The 17946-nt window shown below is 35.7% G+C and overlaps 1 protein-coding gene across 1 annotated transcript; it reads right to left on the minus strand.

The window, feature by feature from the left end:
- Nucleotides 1-12964: 12964 nt before the first annotated feature.
- LOC145065739 (uncharacterized) lies at nt 12965-17566 on the minus strand. The gene is made up of 5 exons (XM_079012797.1): nt 16655-17566; nt 16422-16530; nt 16193-16313; nt 15412-16083; nt 12965-15118 (listed from the first exon to the last, which is right to left on the minus strand). Exons 1-5 carry the CDS (start codon nt 16848-16850, stop codon nt 13253-13255), a joined length of 2964 nt encoding a protein of 987 aa, XP_078868923.1. The 5' UTR covers nt 16851-17566; the 3' UTR covers nt 12965-13252.
- Nucleotides 17567-17946: the final 380 nt, after the last annotated feature.

Raw genomic sequence — 17946 nt, forward strand, 5'->3', positions numbered from 1 at the left:
GTACAAGCAATCATTTGGGTCGAATTTTATCCATTACATTTACCCCATGTGGATAAAAGTGATATCTGTGGGCCCCTCGATGATTTAATGACGACAAACCTAAGTTTTTAGCCAAGTCTGGACTAATTTGATTTGTTCAATTAGTCGGTCGTCAAGAATAAGAAATCAAGAAAAAATAGATGGAGATAGAGAATGATTATAATCCATGTCTCAGTCCATATGATATCTAGAATGGAGGTATATTTGATCCCTTATCTAATGGATGTGTCATTGACTAGGTCAGAGTTCGACAACGACTTTTAAGAGCTACGATTGCTAGTCAGGATTTTGGAGTCGTACTTGCAATAATAGTTATTAGACTTATCCAAGTGGGACACTATTGGATTAGGTGTCTAAGCCCATAACTATAATTGGTATGTATTTGACCCGAGAGTAGCATGGTCTATTTGGGTTGCATATCACCAGGACAATTTGATAGGATGGACTTTTGAGAAGAGGTTATTTATGATTTGTTGATATATTATAGGTTCTAATATATTAATATTAAATCATATGATTTAATTAGTATTGATCAAGAATTAATTTTGTGTTCAAAAGAGAATAAAATAAATATATGGGGATTGATTTGGTAAATCATTCATTCTTATGGCGTGGGCTAATGATCCATGATTTTTTAGGTTGGGCTTAACCAATGTTACAACCTGTGGATGATCCATGGAGGTTTAAACCCATGGAGCCTAAGGAATATGGAAGGTCATACACATTAGGGTTTACATGGTGTACCCTAGTTTTGCCACACTATATAAGGAGCCCTTTAGCATCCAAAATCGTGCACTAGAGATTCTAAAAGTTCATGAGCCGATTTGAGTGTAAGAATATTCTCTCAAAAGTCATCATTTGTCCAAAGGTGTATTGTGATTCCATTTGAGGTGCAACAGTTGGGGCACTAAGTTCTTAAGGCCAAACACAACAAGTTCCACAAGCCACAACCAAGAGGTAACTCCATAACTCAATTTTATGTTGTTTATATCATTTTGTATGATAGTTGTAGGCTTAATGCTTTGGAAACAATATTGTATGTATAATTAGAGAAAACATAGATCCAAATCATTTAGGGTTGTATGTGCACCACAGGATGTTGTAGTATACTAAAACCCATCATAATTAACATTGCTAACTCGCAAAACTTATCGTAATAATTGTGCTCCCACTAGCATAATAATTACATTCTTATTAGCATAACACTTATGCTCCCACTAGCTTTGACATGTACCCAGAAATCAGTTGGACTTCTAGAAATCAATACGTATTGACTTTCTTACCAAAGTTCTTATTTATGATACGAGATGCTTCGATAAGACTTTATCCGGGCTTCTAAAACTTAAACATATTTCCTTAGATAGCTCGCATGTGTTTCTAAACAGTTTTAGAACTTACAACAATAAGTCTCAAATGTTTAGACCTTTGCCATTTCTCACAATTCGAACTATGAAGAGGGATGTCGTAATCATAATCGAATTTGAGAATGCAAATACCACAATTGTTGTCTTCTTAAAATCTACTTGGTGAAAGCGTTTCCTCACAATCATTTTCATGAAGCGTAGAGAAACCTTATGATACTTAGATTTTATGGTGTATGTGTTCCTATTTATGTGAATTTGTCAAAACATAATAATAAGACAAGGTTTGTGACAAATCCAAACTCATATGGATTGAACTTGTTCAATCTTAATTTCCTGCTACTTGGTAGCACAAGGGCCTACCATGTCTTCCAATTTTTAAGCAGCTCACCCATACTGGTCAATGAAACTTTCATTGATCCAGGTGTTTTGCCTTATGCAAACAACCGAGAACTCATAGAACTCACATTCATAGTCAACTTTTAACCGGAATGGGCACAAAAACAAGAATATGTCAACACAATAGGTTTCAAACCTCAAGTCATGTGCTAGTGAAAAACAAGAGGTTTTATTCTTGATTAGTTCTTGAAACTTTTTCAAGATCTTTAAGACTCCCACTAACCTCTTGACATATAAGATTTTCTTGTCATGGACCATTCCTCGACAAAACAAATATTCAAGAGTTAGTGCGGATTCTTATCAAGATAAACACTTCACACAATTGGTGTTAGTTGGTCTTTGTCCTTACCAATACATCACAACTTACCAATTTCAAATGTACAAGAGCAAAAACATTTTAGTCAACATTTGATGAGTGTTTTAAACCTTTTTACGATTATGTCACTCAAGGCACAATCTTGGAGTATGACTCTAAGACTTTTTTTTGGAACGAAGTATGACTCATCTTCTTGATTTAACCATTTCAACAATTCACGATTCCTCTTCTTATCCATACAAATGCACTATGATATTCTTAGAGGATCAATTGTGATATCGTTTTCATAATCATTAAGATGATCATAAAACACGATACTCAAGTACTCTCCCTTCTTTTTAGATTGGAGAAACTTTTATCTTTCTGGTTAATTTGATTATTCTTATTAAGTCTGCTATAAATTGAAACTTTTCCAATGATTCAGAATTACAATTAACCTTGTAAGCATAACCATATTTACTAAACTTTGGTAAATCATGACAAATAGTCTTATCGCTCTTTTTGGTGGACCTGACCAGCGCACATCCAAGTGTACCCGATCCCCTTGTTCTTTACTTAACTTACATATACATGTGAACAAGGAATCAGTCTAAATTTCCCAAAGATGAAGTTCTTATTCACCACACAATACAAGTTGCATGATTCCAAGTTTTTATCCAATTGAAACTTGGGTGATGAGAATCTTTCCTTATTTGGTAAATTATGACAGTCCTACGAAAGAATCAAATCTATTTCCAATATTGCTATCAGTGGAAACATATAAGCAACGATTTTCACAAATGCCATTGTAAGGAATCTTAAAATAAGATAAAAATAAAAAAACTTTTCTTTATTTATAAATGTGCAGAAAAATTGTTCTTACAATGCAAATACATATGAAAACTATGTTGTTATCTATTCCGAAGCAATCTGCCATAACTCTTAAGCAGTAGCTCTAAATTTTGATCATTGAACCATGCGATCGAAATCCATCTCTTCACGATCAGAATCAAATTACTCTTCCTTTAAGTTTCCTTTCATTTCTTCGATTCTACAAAACATCAGAATGTAATTACATTATATCATGTATTAAGAATATCCAATTAGGAACTTAATTGAGATAGTGGATTTTACCTGAAGTAGAGTCAAACTTTTTAACTTTACCATATTTGCGATCTTTCAGGTAAATATGGAAGCTTCGCAACCAGTGCCCCTTCTCTTGGAAATAGAAACATATGGACTCTTTGGGAATGGTACATATGACTATCTCAAACTTAACCTTTCTCTTTACCATTTGGTCAAATGACTTGAGTATGATTGATCCCTTTCCATTGGGAAGAGAAAGCTTTTCAGGGCCTATAATGTTCCCATTGTCAATGTTCATGGAAGTTTGGGGAGTAGATCTTTCAATCAAATTTGCTTTACCAGTGTGCCCAATCATTACTGATTCAGCACCAACAAGCAAATAGGCAAGATCGATAAGGGTCATGCTGTGATATGGCATATAGTTGGCCTTAATGAACTCACTATACGACTCAGGGAGTAACTGAAGAACCCAGTCAATAGCCAACTTCCTCGACATCGACTCCTAACCTTCCCAACCTGTCAATGTGTGATTTCATCTCCAGGACATGTGCACACCCAAACCTTCCATCTTGGTATTCGCTAGCCAATAGGGCTTCAGTGACCTTGAACTTTTCAAGTCTTTGAACTTGTGGGTTAAGGAGAATTATTGGAGGAGGTGGAGGAAGTGAAGTATTATATTGTGGAATATCATCTTCATGTGGAAAGCTTTTTCCAAAAGATTTGAGAAAACCATAGTTGTCTGAACTAGACATCTACAAGGGAGATTCAAGTTAGTTGATTTAAGTTCTTAATATAACACCCAAATGAAATATTAAGGCTAGGACCCAACACAATATTTTACAATTAGGAAGAGGGATGTCGTAATCCAATTGCAAAATATTTGAAGGTAGGTAAATGACGATTTACCAATTTCCACCATGAAAAACGAAACTGATTATTAAGTTTTAATTGGTTTGAAATTCCTAGATCCTTTGAGATTCATTGAGCTTTTCAATGACATGTTTAAATCTTGATTGTGCCCTTCAGGTTTGTGACTGGGATGCCGAGGATCACAAACAAGGTGTGAATAACCATGCAAATTAGCTTGGTACACCCAATGTTACAAATCACCTAATCAATGTGTTGGTTAACCACACACGCTCCATTGATCTATGATTAGCATCAAGCTACCCTTTTCCAAGCACTGTCAGTCCCAGATTAGTGTGTCAGTTAACCACACACGCTCCACTAACGACTTAACAAGGTGCAAAGTGCAATTTCATAGGATAGCACCATATTCACATTTTTTCTAAATTAACTAATATTGGGAATTTAATAAAAGTTTAATTACTTTATAATTATCATTATACTTATAATGAGAATTAGTGTCCTATCCTTCCCATTCGGCTAACGACCATCCACCAGTCAAGGAAGCGAAGGGTGAGAGTGGACACCCATTAAACTGTCATTTTATAAGCAATAACCTTATACCCCCCCCCCCTATAGACTGGCTTTGTGAATGAAGCCTACTAATGATAAGACTGACTTTTCTGATATATATATATATATATATATATATATATATAATTATTAAACTTATAATAATATAATAGTATAAGGGTTGAATTTTAACTTTTAAAACTCTAGGGTTTGGAAATAAAGTATTGAAAAGTGAGACTTTACAAATTCCAAAACTTGAGGGCAAGTTTTGAAACGTGTCAAAACTTTTGGTTTCCATAACTTATGAGTTTAATGAGGTTTTTATGAAAAAAATTTCATGTTCTATAACTTGAGGACAAGTAAAACCATTTAAAATGACTCTTAAAAATGAGACCTTTCATTTTCCATAAACTATGAGTTTTATTAACCTTTTTAAAAGAAATTTTTTTCATTTTCCTTAACTTGAAGACAAGTTATGGATTTCATTAAGGCATTTAGTGATGGGTTTTATACAAAAGAACATCCTATGGTTTTAGACAAAATTAAGTTTTAAATGTATTGAAAACTCCTAGATCTTTTGAGATTCATTGAACTTTTTAATGGCATGTTTAAATCTTGATATGCCCCTCAAGTTTGTGACTGAGATGTCGAGGATCACAAAGCGGGTGTGAATAACCATGCAAATGTACACGGTGCCCTCAATGTTATAGTCACCTATTCGACGTACCGGTTAACCACACACGCTCCATCGAACTATGAAAACATCGAGTCACCCTTTTCCATGTTTTCTTAGAGCCCAATTAGTATGCCGGTTAACCACACACACTCCACTAACGTCTTAGCAAGGGTACAAAGTGTAATTTCATGGAATTGTATCAATTCACTTTTGCCTAAAGTAACTAAGATTGAGAATTTTGTAAAAACATTTAGTTACTTTATAAATTCATTATACTTTTATTGAGGAAAGGGTTGCCCTATCCTACCCGTTCGGCTAACAACCCTCCACCAATCAAGGAAGCGGTAGGTGAGAGTGGACACCCATTAAACGGGCATTTTATAGGCCATAACCTTATACCCCCTTACAAATCGGCTTCGTGGATGAGGCCTACTAATGGTAATACTAGCATTTAATTTATACATATATAATAATTATTCTTATAATATTATAATAGTATAGGGTGAATTTTAAACTTGTAAAATTCTAGAGTTTGGAATTTAATAATTTCAAATTAAACTTTTAAGTAAAAATTTAAATTCCAAAACTTGATGGCAAGTTTTGAACTTTTCAAAACACATAGAATCAAATAGCAAATAATTTAAATTAAACATCTAATTTAATGATTATCTAAATTTGACATCTTCCATTTTATTCACAAGATAATTCATCAAATAATTCAAATAATCAAATTTTATCATATAAGGAATTTATTATTCAATTAATTGGTAATTATCTTTTGTTTTGGTAAGGATAATCACATAATAATAATAAAATTTGGATTTTATTAGTCAAAAAGAGTTTTGGTAATCATCCTTCAGCAAAACAACAAGAAATCTCGAGTTTCCCTCTGTCTGACTCCCCAACTTGCCGAGTCACTCACTGGACTCGCCGAGTTGGGCCGACTCGCCGAGTCAGGTCGGGCAGAGGACAGAAAAAATGATTTTTAGCAAGATGAACATACAAGGCATCAATACAATAGAAACCAATCAAGGATCTGATACCACTGATGGGTTTTAGACAAATGAACATCCTATGTGCTCATACAAACCCTAAAGCTTGGGTCTAGGCTTCTCTATTGTACATGCAATTCATCCAAGACTTATGAACCCTAGATCTAGCATACATATTTCGAAATTATCATATAAGATCAGATCTAGATGATTACCTATTCAAGAATGGATTGAATCTTCTTGTCTTGGAGATTAGAGTCATAAATGTCACTCCTCTAATGGCTTACAAACACCACAAGCAAGTGGATGATATTGGAGAGACGGGAGGAGGCACAATTTCGGCTATGAACTCTTCTAGGGTTTTCAGTGCACCAAAACTGATGCCCTAGGGGTCTATTAGTACTTGTGCTACTAGGGTTTCAGTCAAAACCCTAATGGAAAGCTTAGGCCTTAAGCAGTCCAAGGAACCTTTTGGAATAAGGCCTCCTTGGATGAATTCAAGACGGGCTTCATCTAATTTCGTCCATGCCTTAGTCCATAAGGATTCTCAGCCCAAAACTCAATTATCTTATAATTCCAATCTAGTCCCCTATATTTAATTAATCTCTTTTAGCCACCAAATTAATTCTTAATTAACTCATGACTAATATTAAGTAAGTAATGTGATTTCTCTTTTAATATATTATTCTCATAATATATTAATAAACCATAATATCCTCTCTCTCTCTCTCTCCATAAATCACCCTGTCAAGTTGCTTCGGTGAAGGCAACCTAAAAGGACCATGCACAGCCGGGTCAAGTACATACCAAATATAGTTACGGGCTTAGACACTAATCCAACAATTAGATCATATTTTTAACTAACAAATAATTATCAAATAATTTATTCATGATCTATCTAAACTCATAAGTAAAAGATAATTCATATTATCAATCTTCAAGAAATTAGCCTATTCATATAAACTAATACAAATCTTGAAATTTTGAAAATTATCTTTAAATTGGACAAGCATGATCATTAGCTTATTAAAAAACAAAATTCATGGTTCAAAAAACAGTTTGGGTAATGATCCTAATCCAATTTCTGGCTAAAACTCAAAATTCTGCACATTGGAGCACCAACTCGGTGAGTACATGAACTGGACTCGTTGAGTTGGTCCATTTCTGAGTGGATTCGTCAAGTCACCCAGTGGACTCGGCGAGTTCAACAATTAGAATGCAAAAAAACGATTTTTCTAGCTTTGAAACTTAAGCAATGCATCAAATATAATAGAAAACAATCCTAGGCTCTGATACTACTGTTGGGTTTTGTAGACTACAACATCCTATGGTGCACATATAACCCTAAATGCTTTGGATCTATGTTTTCTCTAATTATACGTGCAATATTATTTCCAAAGCATTAAGCCTACAACTAGCATGCAATTGACATAAACAATATAAAATACTAGTTAGGAGTTTACCTCTTTATGTAGCTTGTAGAACTTGTTGTATTTGGCCTTTAAGAACTTAGTGCCCCAAGTGCGACACCTCAAATGGTTCACAACACACCTTAGACAATGGATGACTTTTGAGAGAGTTTATGCACACTAAAAATCATCTCCATCAACTCTTAGAACATTAGGGGTGTCGATTTTAGCTATGGGGTGCTATATATATATATATATGTGTGTGTGTGTGTGTGTGTGTGTGTGTTAGGAATCCAAGAGTCATGGGTAAACCCTAATCCATACTCTTGGGCTTATTATCCATGATCCATGATTCAAGTGGGCTAACTCTTTATGGATTCTTCCATAAACTTAGTCCATCATGTATCATAAGCCCAAAACATATATATATATATATATATATATATATATATATATATATATATAACTAATTTACACAATTAGTCCATATTAATTTAATTGATCTCTTTTGATCACTGAATTAATTCCAAATTATTCTTGATCAATACTAATTAAATCATATGATTTCATATTAATATATTAGAACTTATAATATATTAATAAATCATAAATAACCTCTTCTCAAAAGTCCATCCTATCAAATTGTCGTGGTGATATGCAATCCAAATGGACCATGCTACTCTCAGGTCAAGTACATACCAATTATAGTTATGGGCTTAGGCACCTAATCCAACAGTTATGTTCAGTGATCTGTAGATTTGCTTATCTACCTATAGACTGTTTATATGGTTATCTGTTATATGTCGGCATTTTGTGTTGGGTTGAGGTTGTACTACTCCGTGTTGTAGCCAACAAACCCTGGAGCATTCCAGATACGAGCTGAGGACCCGATGGTATGTCAGACTCGTACTAAGGGCTTAAGGGTATTCCATCCCGAGGATGATTGGAACCGTTATGTATCGGAATTCCAACCCGAGGGTTGATTGGGCCTGGGGTATTCCAACCCGATGGTTGATTGGACCCAATATGATAGTATGGATTGTGGTGAGACTGGACTGCTTTGTGTGTCAGTCAAGAGGCCTGGGCTATTCCAATTCGACGGTTGAATGGACCCGACACGTTTGGTATTCCAACCCAATGGTTGACTAGACCAACCTGCTTATGATACGAGGGTATTTTTAACACTCGTGTTTCTAGCCTAGGCATTTATATGGAGTTGATAGTGTAGGTTAACCTTTGTAACTCATTTTGAAGAAATGAAAAGGAATTATGTGAATATTATGTGAATTATGTGTTTTATGCTTAATTATTAAGGCTTAATTAATTAAGAATAAAAATAAGCGTCAAAATTAAAGTGTGAGATAATCCCGATATCTTTATATAAAGTTGTAGTGGTCGAAAAAAGGATTTCGGGGATATAAAGAATACCAAAATCCGAGTTATAACGAAGAAGTTATGACCTGTCGAAGTTTCGCAACAAAACCGGCACGGTGCTGAATGTCGTAAAAAGTGACTTTTCGATAAAATACTTTTTAGCCTTAGTAATCTAAACGAAAGTAGTAGTAATCATTAAACCGAGAAGTTCGATAAAAAGAACGCCCAAATCTGACTTCGTATGAGGAAGTTATGATTTTTCGAAGTTTCAGCTTAGCAGTAGACAACTAAAAACTCGAATTTTAGATTGAGCGATTTTTAGCCGACACAACCTAAACGAGAATTGAAGGTCTCGTCATTAGGAGCACAATGGTAAAAATTCTGACGAAAACGGACGTCGTATGAAGAAATTAAGAATTTTTAACGGATTTCTGTCCCGGTGTGTTAAAAATAATAATATAAAATTTAAAGTCAAAATTAGCCGACTAAGTCTAAACGAAAGTTGTAGAGCGTAATTTTAGCTACGCGTGTATATAAAGAAGGTCAAAAACGGAGCTCGTATGCGAATGTTATGGATTTTAGAAGTTTTGGCGCGAAAATCGAGAAAATTCGCATAGTCACGAGTTGCCACGTCACCCTCGCTGAAAAAGTGCCACGTGTCCTGCTGAGTCACCCGAGCTGCTGAGTCATCCGAGCACATGGCCTTATCCGAAGTGGTCCAGTGAAGATCCGACGCGTGTCTTCTCCCTCGTGTCCGAACCCTCGCAGAAGCCACGAGCTTCCCTTATCGGATCCGGACTTCGGTCCAATCACAGGCCACCAGCAGCCCCCTCGCACGCGCAGCCCTCGTGCGAGCCACCCCCCCCTGCGAAGCCTCTCAGCCGTCGGATCAGAAGACTCTCAGCCCTTGGATCAGAAGCTTCACCCTATAAATAGAAGGCTGCGAGCCTTCTCGGATATTTTTAAGAAATTGCCATATTTAGCCCCTTTCTTCATATTTTCTTCACCTTAACCTTCCGCGAAGCCCCGGTATCGATTGTAAAGCCCGGAATACTCCACGAAGTGCCCGTGAAGCCCGCAAAATTTATCTTTTCGGTTTCGAAGCCCGAATTTTGCAGAGCCCGGTTTCTCAATAAAACTCCTAGTTTTATTAGAAACGATCGTTTTAGGAAACGAATTGTTGCCCGATTTTCATCAAAATATGTGAGTGTGTAGTTACTTTTAATTTACACATAGATATTAAGTATTTACCTTGAAATACGTGTTATGTGTAAATATATTAATTGTTTAATTAAGGTGACTGTTGAATTGATGTTTTATACAAGTTTTAAACTGTATATGCTTTTTATCTACAAAATATGTTGGGTAGAACATGGGTAGATGAAATAGTTGATGTGTGTTAAAAAGGTGAGAGGCCTCGATGTTGTTGTTGTTGTTGTTGTTGTTGTTGTTGTTGTTGTAGTCATCTAGCGGAGTATAGATGACGACCACGAACTTTCTAGATAGTCTAGTGGAACACTAGCAGGTTCGCAACTTGTAGGTGTTGATGAATTAAATGTTGATTGTCGTACTCCATCCCCCTCATGGTTGCCTTAAGGACATGTATGGCTGAGGAAACCCCTTAGCAGTAGTGTCCATCCCGATGATAATCCTTAGGCTAGGTCCCTTGTGATAGGTGTTTAGGGACGTAAAGTGAGGACAACGGGAATGAGTAATCAGGGTTATTGTTGATTGGTGAACTTAATAAGTATATTATTATTGTGGGTTGAAAACCCTATATGCTCACCAGGCTCCCAAGCCTGACCCACTCAGTTTTTATGATTACAGGTAATGGACCTCGAGCATAGTCGGAGGACGACGAGAGATTTTTGGATTATAGGCCAGTAGTTGTAAATAACTGTTGAAAGGCTTATAATGTCTTGTTTATGCTTTTGATCTGTATCGGAACATGACATCCCGAGGTTTTGATATATATGGAAAATATATACCTTCTTAATGAAGGATTTTGATAAACTTTTATAATATGTTGTTTGGGGACCAATTCCGCAACATCTTTTAAAAAGATTTATCTAATTTTATTTTAAAAAGCATAAATTAAATCGGTCTTTTCTGGCCGAGAAATTAAGGGATGTCACAGTATTTCGTCCCAGGGATGACTGGGTCCATTGTAAACATGCCTGGTATTCCAGCCTGAGGCTGATTAGGCCAGGCATGAGTATTTGAGCATGCATATTGTATATGTTGTCTGTTTGTGTGGTAATATTTTGGGGGAACTCACTAAGCTTTGTGTTTACAGTTTTGTTTATGGTTTCAGGTTCTCCAGATGATTCGTGGCAAGGCGAAGGCGTGACCGTATACATCCTTGGTTTTACAACAAATTGGATATTGGGAGACTCTGATTTTAAATCATGTTCTGGAAACAATGTTTTTTGTAAACACGTTTGTTAATAAATGAGTTGTTTTGAAAAGTTTAATTTTGTTGAAATTTTCGGAATGTCACACAAAGGATATACATCATTCCGAAACGAGGATGAACAATAACATCCGAAGCATTCCGAAGATCATAACCAATCGGAATGTGAATAGTGAATTCTGAAACATTCTGAAGCTTGGAACCGTTCGTAATGTGAACAGTAAAATTTGAAACGTTCTAAAGCTCGGAACCATCATGAACAGTTACTTTCGCAATTACGAAGTTGATTTCGGAACTGACTCTGCTTCAATCATTCCTAACCCTTGTAAAATTTGATTGAATGAAGCTTCAGGAAGGACCTTTTTGAAGATATCAGCCAACTGGTCTGAGGATCTAACAAAATGAACTTCGATATTTTCATCCTCAACATGATCTTTTATAAAGTGATATATCAGTGCAATATGTTTTGTGTTGGAGTGTTGCACTGGATTGTGACAAATTCTTATAGCATTTTCGAAATCACAATAGAGAGGAATTCTTTTCATGTTAATTCCATAGTCTCTAAGTTGGTTTTGAATCCACAGTACTTGGGACGTACAAGATGATGTTGCAATGTATTCAGCTTCAGCAGTGGATAAGGACACACATGTTTGCTTCTTAGATTGCCAACTAACAGGCTTGCCATCTAGAAACTGACATCCCCCAGAAGTGCTTTTACGATAAGGCCACATCCTCCTAGACCAGCGTCGGAATAAGTTTGCACAAAGAATCCTGAATTGGATGGATATCAGATTCCGAGAGACGTTTTTCTTTTGAGGTATCGGAATATATTCTTTACAACTACCATACCAGGTTTACGGGGATTCGTTTGAAACTTGGCACAACCCAACACCAAGTTACCTGTCTTGGTGGACAAGTTGTTGATCAAGATGTCTCCAATTTGTCGGGAAATCTCCTTATGCTTGTCTTCTGTTTCCTCCTTGGATTTGGTGAACTCAACTTCCAAACTCTCAATCTTTTTGTTGGCCTTCTTCTTGTGAATAGCAACACATGAACAATTTCAGTCATAAGAAGTACGCTTACCCCATAATCTCTTATACCAATTTGATAAGAACTAGCCTCGAACGACGAACACGTAGGCTAGGTGCCACCAAACCTTGTAGTTCAAGAAACAGGGGAGGTTTCCAAGAATCAAATACTCAAATTAATTATTCATAACCATAAAAAAAGTTTCACAAGGTCCAAATCTGTCGAACCCTACCTACCAAAATAATAGCATACCAAAATAAAAAGATGACTATTAAGGAAATACTAATCTTAATTAACGATAAAATATAACTCCGACTTATTTGTGATGCGGATAAACTCGCCCAAATGCCACGTCGTATAGATAAACCAATATGTTACCAATCCAAACTCCATTTCACCATCTGTAGTCGATAATCAACAAACATTGAAGAACCCAGAGAAAGATCAAAGATTATGAAAGTCAACAAGAAGAAACACAAAAGAACTTGTTTTATACTATCAACCTCTCAAGTTACATATTCAAAAGTCAATCAACAATTGCATAGCAGCACTAATACCACAATCAAATAAACAACACTTAGGTCATCATTCTCCTCTCCTCTATAACATATAAATACCAAACCCAAATCACTAATAAAAAAATAAAAAATAAAAATACAAACCAAATCTAACCTACTAATTAACTTTCTTTACAAAAATACTTACACAATCAACCAAAGTCAAACCAAGTGGAAGAACCCAAAAATCAAAACACTTTCTCTCACATAATACTACAATTGCATTTAGATTCTAGTTTTGGAGGTCTCCTATTCTCTTTATTATTAGGATAAACAATACGCGGTTTTACCAAATCACTTTCCTCATCCGTATTTGTGTTGTTGTTGTTAGGAGGTTTTGTAGTCGTCACCTTTTTGTTTCTGTTTTTCTGAGACTTCGATGATGTTTTTTTTGTTTTTTTGGTTTGAATCTCTTTTGTAGGTTTTCCTATGGATGGAATAAGTTGCCCTGAAGATGAAGTATTGTTGTTTTCAGTTTGAGAAGCATCTGAATGTTGTTTCTGAATGGCTAAAGTTGCAGCTTCATAGGCTATGTTATGGACTATTGAGCTGCAAAAGAGTATTGTCTCTGTTGCTTCTTCTAGTGTTAGCCTTCTTCCTTTCGTTTTTCCTTCATCTTCGATTAACACCAACGATTCCGATTCCGGTTCCGGTTCCGGTTCCGATTCCGATTCCGATTCTATGTTGTCATCATCCATGGCTGAAACATTACATTGTGAAACAGGAGGAGAAGCACAACTTTGATCAATTTCTCCTTCCGAAATCACACTCAATTCAACTTCAACTTCTGCAACACAAACACTTACACCTTTATCTTCCTCTTCCTCACTCTCTTCAACATTTGAACATTCATGTCCTGTTTGATTATCCACATCTTCGTTTTCAGTCCACGTGTCGTTTTCACATGGGGTGGTTTCTTGAGGACATGTTATAGATGCCACGTCAGCAACATCTTTCACTACATGAACACTGGATACCTCGAATGAATCAAGAGTGCTTGTTCCAACGCTTGAAGGATGAAAAGCATGACTAGAGCTTCCAGAAAAAGATGACACACTTCGTTGATGCTGTTTTTTGTTACGATTTAAACGAGTGTCTGTATGTGTATTTGTGGTTTGACCAAAGTCAAATGAAGATGAAGCAGATAAACTCCCACGTCCCAAAGAGCTTCTCATGCTGTTTGTATTTGTACTATAGTATCTCACATATGAAAGATCATCTAAAGAGATACTACTAGCTGAAAAGTTCCCGCTTCTGACAACAATGCCCTTCATGCTGTTTGACTTTTTCAAGACTAAAGAGTCTTCAACCTTTGAATCTGAAAAGTCAACAGCATCAGTATAACTTGGTTGACTTATGACTTCATGGTTGACTTCTGTTGCTTCTTTAACCACATCTTCATGTAGTTCAAATGGAGTTAATTCTAGGGATTCAACTTCAACTTCAAGAACTGGATTCATTTGAGGCTTCATTGTGTTGAATGATTCATGATCTTCATCTGATATGTTGACTTCTTCTGCTTGAGGCTTCAATGATGGATACGAATTTTGGCAATTTTCACATAATTTGATTTCTTTTTCTGATTGTATGAAATCATCAGAGTATCTACAACCACATCTGGAACAAAGTAACATATCCTTTAGGGTTTCAACTTCCGTTTCTTTAAAATCATCATCTAAAACTACACACATTTCAGTATCACAATCTGCAAGATTTTCAACCCCATCTTTCAAATCACCAAGCTGAAGAGTTGGTGAAATTTCATGCGTTTCATTCGTCATATCTTCAGTCAAAGAATCGGTTTTTTCGGATATAAATACTTGATCATCAACAAAAGAAGAAGAAGAAGAATCTTGCAACTTTACACATGATCCACTTGTTGCTTCATCATCGTTTAGTTGAGTTTCTTGAATTTCATGTGCATAAGTTGTGGGAAGATCAGAACTTGCATTGCTGCTAGTTGTCACAGAAGAATTCCAAACAGGAGCTGATTTTCCAGCATAAAATGTTGAACTAGGGACACTGGTGAGTAGTGGTCTGAACATATTTTGAGGAACTCTTTTATTATCCTACACAACAACATTAAGACATTCAGCAACTTCATCATAAAACATAAAATGATACATGGATGTTTCTTTTTTACTTGATTCATCAATATTGTAAAACTTGATTCATGAAATGTAAGGGTAAAATGGTCATTTAATCTCATTCAGACAACTTATTCATTCTAGAAAAGAAATAGACCTTATCATTACCATTCAGCCACTTTATCCATACAGGATTTTATATATGCTAATGATAAAATTTCAAAGAAAAGGGGAATGGAATTAAGTCATTAACATCTACAAAGCAAAAACATTACCATTTGTCGAAGTGCCATGTCAAATGATCTTTTAGGAGCAGAGATAGAAGAAACTGTTCTGTTTGTCTTTTGAGAAAAAGAAGCTTTATTATTATTATGACTATTATTCTGAAATCCACCGAGTTTCCTTGAATTCAACCTTTGTGAGACATCAACAACAAAAACAGATGGCAGAGATTCAATTTCAACATCATCATCAGCAGAAGACGCAATTGACCCTTTACTCCTTGGGCTAAATCTATCTCTATCATGACTATGAGATGAACTAATGCTTCTAGGAGTAGGTGACATTGATTGTCTACTGCTTCTAGAAGCTGGTGAGGACCCACGTACATATGAAGCTGGCCTATCAGCCAAAGATGTCCTCAGATTTGGAGGTGCTTCTGTGGAAAAACCAGGAATGTTCGCCTGCCATGCCCTTATCTTGGGTGAAGCTGAGTTTCCTCTTGTTGTCTTCACAGGTGAAATACCCGAAATACCCTTGGTAGTAATGGAACTGGATCCTGTGCTTAATCTTCGTGAAGCTGGAGGTGGTGTTGAAGGTTTACTTGATGGGGAAGATGGTCTCTTTGATCTAGTGGGAGGCTGAAATGTGATATTACTAGATTGTGGAGATGGGGTTAGGCGATTTGGGCTTGGACTACTTCTACTACTTCTTTGATGCTTTTCCATCTGTAGTTAAGTTAGATTACACACATAAATTAAGGGTTATGATGAATATGTTTGAACACATTAGTGTGTGTTAATGAATAGTGATTAGCTTGGGATATATAAGACTTACTGTGGATGATCTTGAGAGTGAGATGGGTTGAGCACGTGGCCTTCCCCTCTGTGGAAGAATAACTTGAGGTGTCTCATCATCCAATGAGGAAAACAGAGGGGTATCAGGTGGAGTTATTAACCTTCATTAGCATAAAAGAAATTAGTATAAAGTGGAGAGTAATTAACTTGAGATGATCTGATGCAACAGTTTATATGTAGTTAAAGATAAGAAGCAAATGAATACCAACCATTCATAATCGTTCTTTTCCTCTTCTGTATTGAGGAAGTCGCTACTTTCTCCTCTAGCAGCAATGTTTATTCCAAGCTTGTGATCAGAAAAATCGCGTAACTTGGTCACTGCAAAAATGCAAGTAGACAAAAAAAGAAGAATGTATGAGACGCAATAAGTAACAAATATCTAATTCCCATATAAAAGTACGTTGTTTTGAATATACACATGAAGAAAAGCTAAAGAAATTACCGAAAGTATCTTCAAAATCATCATTAGACTGAAGCAAGAAATTGTCTTGTTCTCTAGTTTGCACCTCATTGAATAAAGCAAGATCATCATCTCTCTCTTTGAAAACTACTCCGTTCTCAAGACTACGACCTCTCTTGTGATTATCAGCCCTTGATTCCCTCCCTGGAGAAAATCTCATTGCTGGTGAAGCAGGCATTTTGGCTACCTAACTCTTTCAACGACCATTGTTCCCCAATTCAATCCCATTCCCGTAAAACACCATCAATTCAATTCCAACTTCTAATTTGATGCGATAAATCCTCAGAAATCAGCTTATTTCCGATGAAAACACTCCAATTTAATATATATCAACCGTGTAAGCATCAGAAACCTCACCAGCTAAGAATATTTCGAAATCACTAGATCCACTAATAGTTAAAGCATAAAATATGCCCAAACTGTTGTCAAATTCGAACCTAACCACAAGTTAATATTCTCTTCTATTCCTGTACGCCAACCTGTTGACTTACCCGTACGGAAGTCAAATTCGATAGAACGACAACCAGTAAACCAACCTGATTGGACGTAATCACGAAATCAGAGGCAAGTTGTAGTGCAATAAAAGTTTGGAAAGGAATCAATTTGTCGGATCTGCTTGGGATTTGGGCGGATCAAGGAAATCTGCCGGTGGAATGTAATCAAAATTGCAGTTGAGAAAACCCTAAGAAAAAGGGAAGAAGGATGGGGAGTCACGTGAAGAGAGGTGGAGTGTTGATGGAGAAACGGTGAGAGAGAGAGAGAGAGAAAGTGGAGGTGATGAAGGTAGCACAAGTGCAGCTGTTGCTTTGCTTCTTTCTTTCTTTCTGTAATTCTCTGTCCCAGTTCAGCATGTTTGCTGTTCATACTTTTTTTAATCTATTTTTTCAATAAAATAATCATATTACCTTGTAACCAACTTTTGTACAAATATATCATAAACAAATCAATAATACGTTCATGCAATTTAGAAAGCGATATAAATCAAAGTTATGTTTTTTTTTTTTTTTTTTTTTTTTTTTTTTTAATTTATTTTCAGTTAAACTATTATTTGTTTGTTAACCATAAATATTTATTTTCGAAAGAAATTTTCACATTGACCGTTCTGATCTTGTATTTTTGGTTAGTACGTGTTAAAATTAATACAATTTATCATTTACGTATGAAAGTTTTTTTTTTTTTTCACTTATCAGATTCTTATTTAATTTGACAAATGTTATTTTGTGGTTATTTTAAATTAATTTTTTTTACATATTATTTTATGATTTTTTCTATTT

The sequence above is a fragment of the Lactuca serriola genome, chromosome 8, assembly GCF_051521515.1.
Source record: "Lactuca serriola cultivar US96UC23 chromosome 8, Lser_US96UC23_V15, whole genome shotgun sequence".
NCBI lineage: Eukaryota > Viridiplantae > Streptophyta > Magnoliopsida > Asterales > Asteraceae > Lactuca > Lactuca serriola.

Excerpts from the sequence above, each read along its gene's own strand:
- LOC145065739 (XM_079012797.1), bottom strand. The coding sequence starts at position 16,850 with ATGCCTGCTTCACCAGCAATGAGATTTTCTCCAGGGAGGGAATCAAGG. Across the intron at positions 16,084-16,192 it reads CACTCTCAAGATCATCCACA|ATGGAAAAGCATCAAAGAAG; the intron begins GTAAGTCTTATA and ends ACTTAACTACAG. Across the intron at positions 15,119-15,411 it reads ACATGGCACTTCGACAAATG|GATAATAAAAGAGTTCCTCA; the intron begins GTAATGTTTTTG and ends GTTGTTGTGTAG.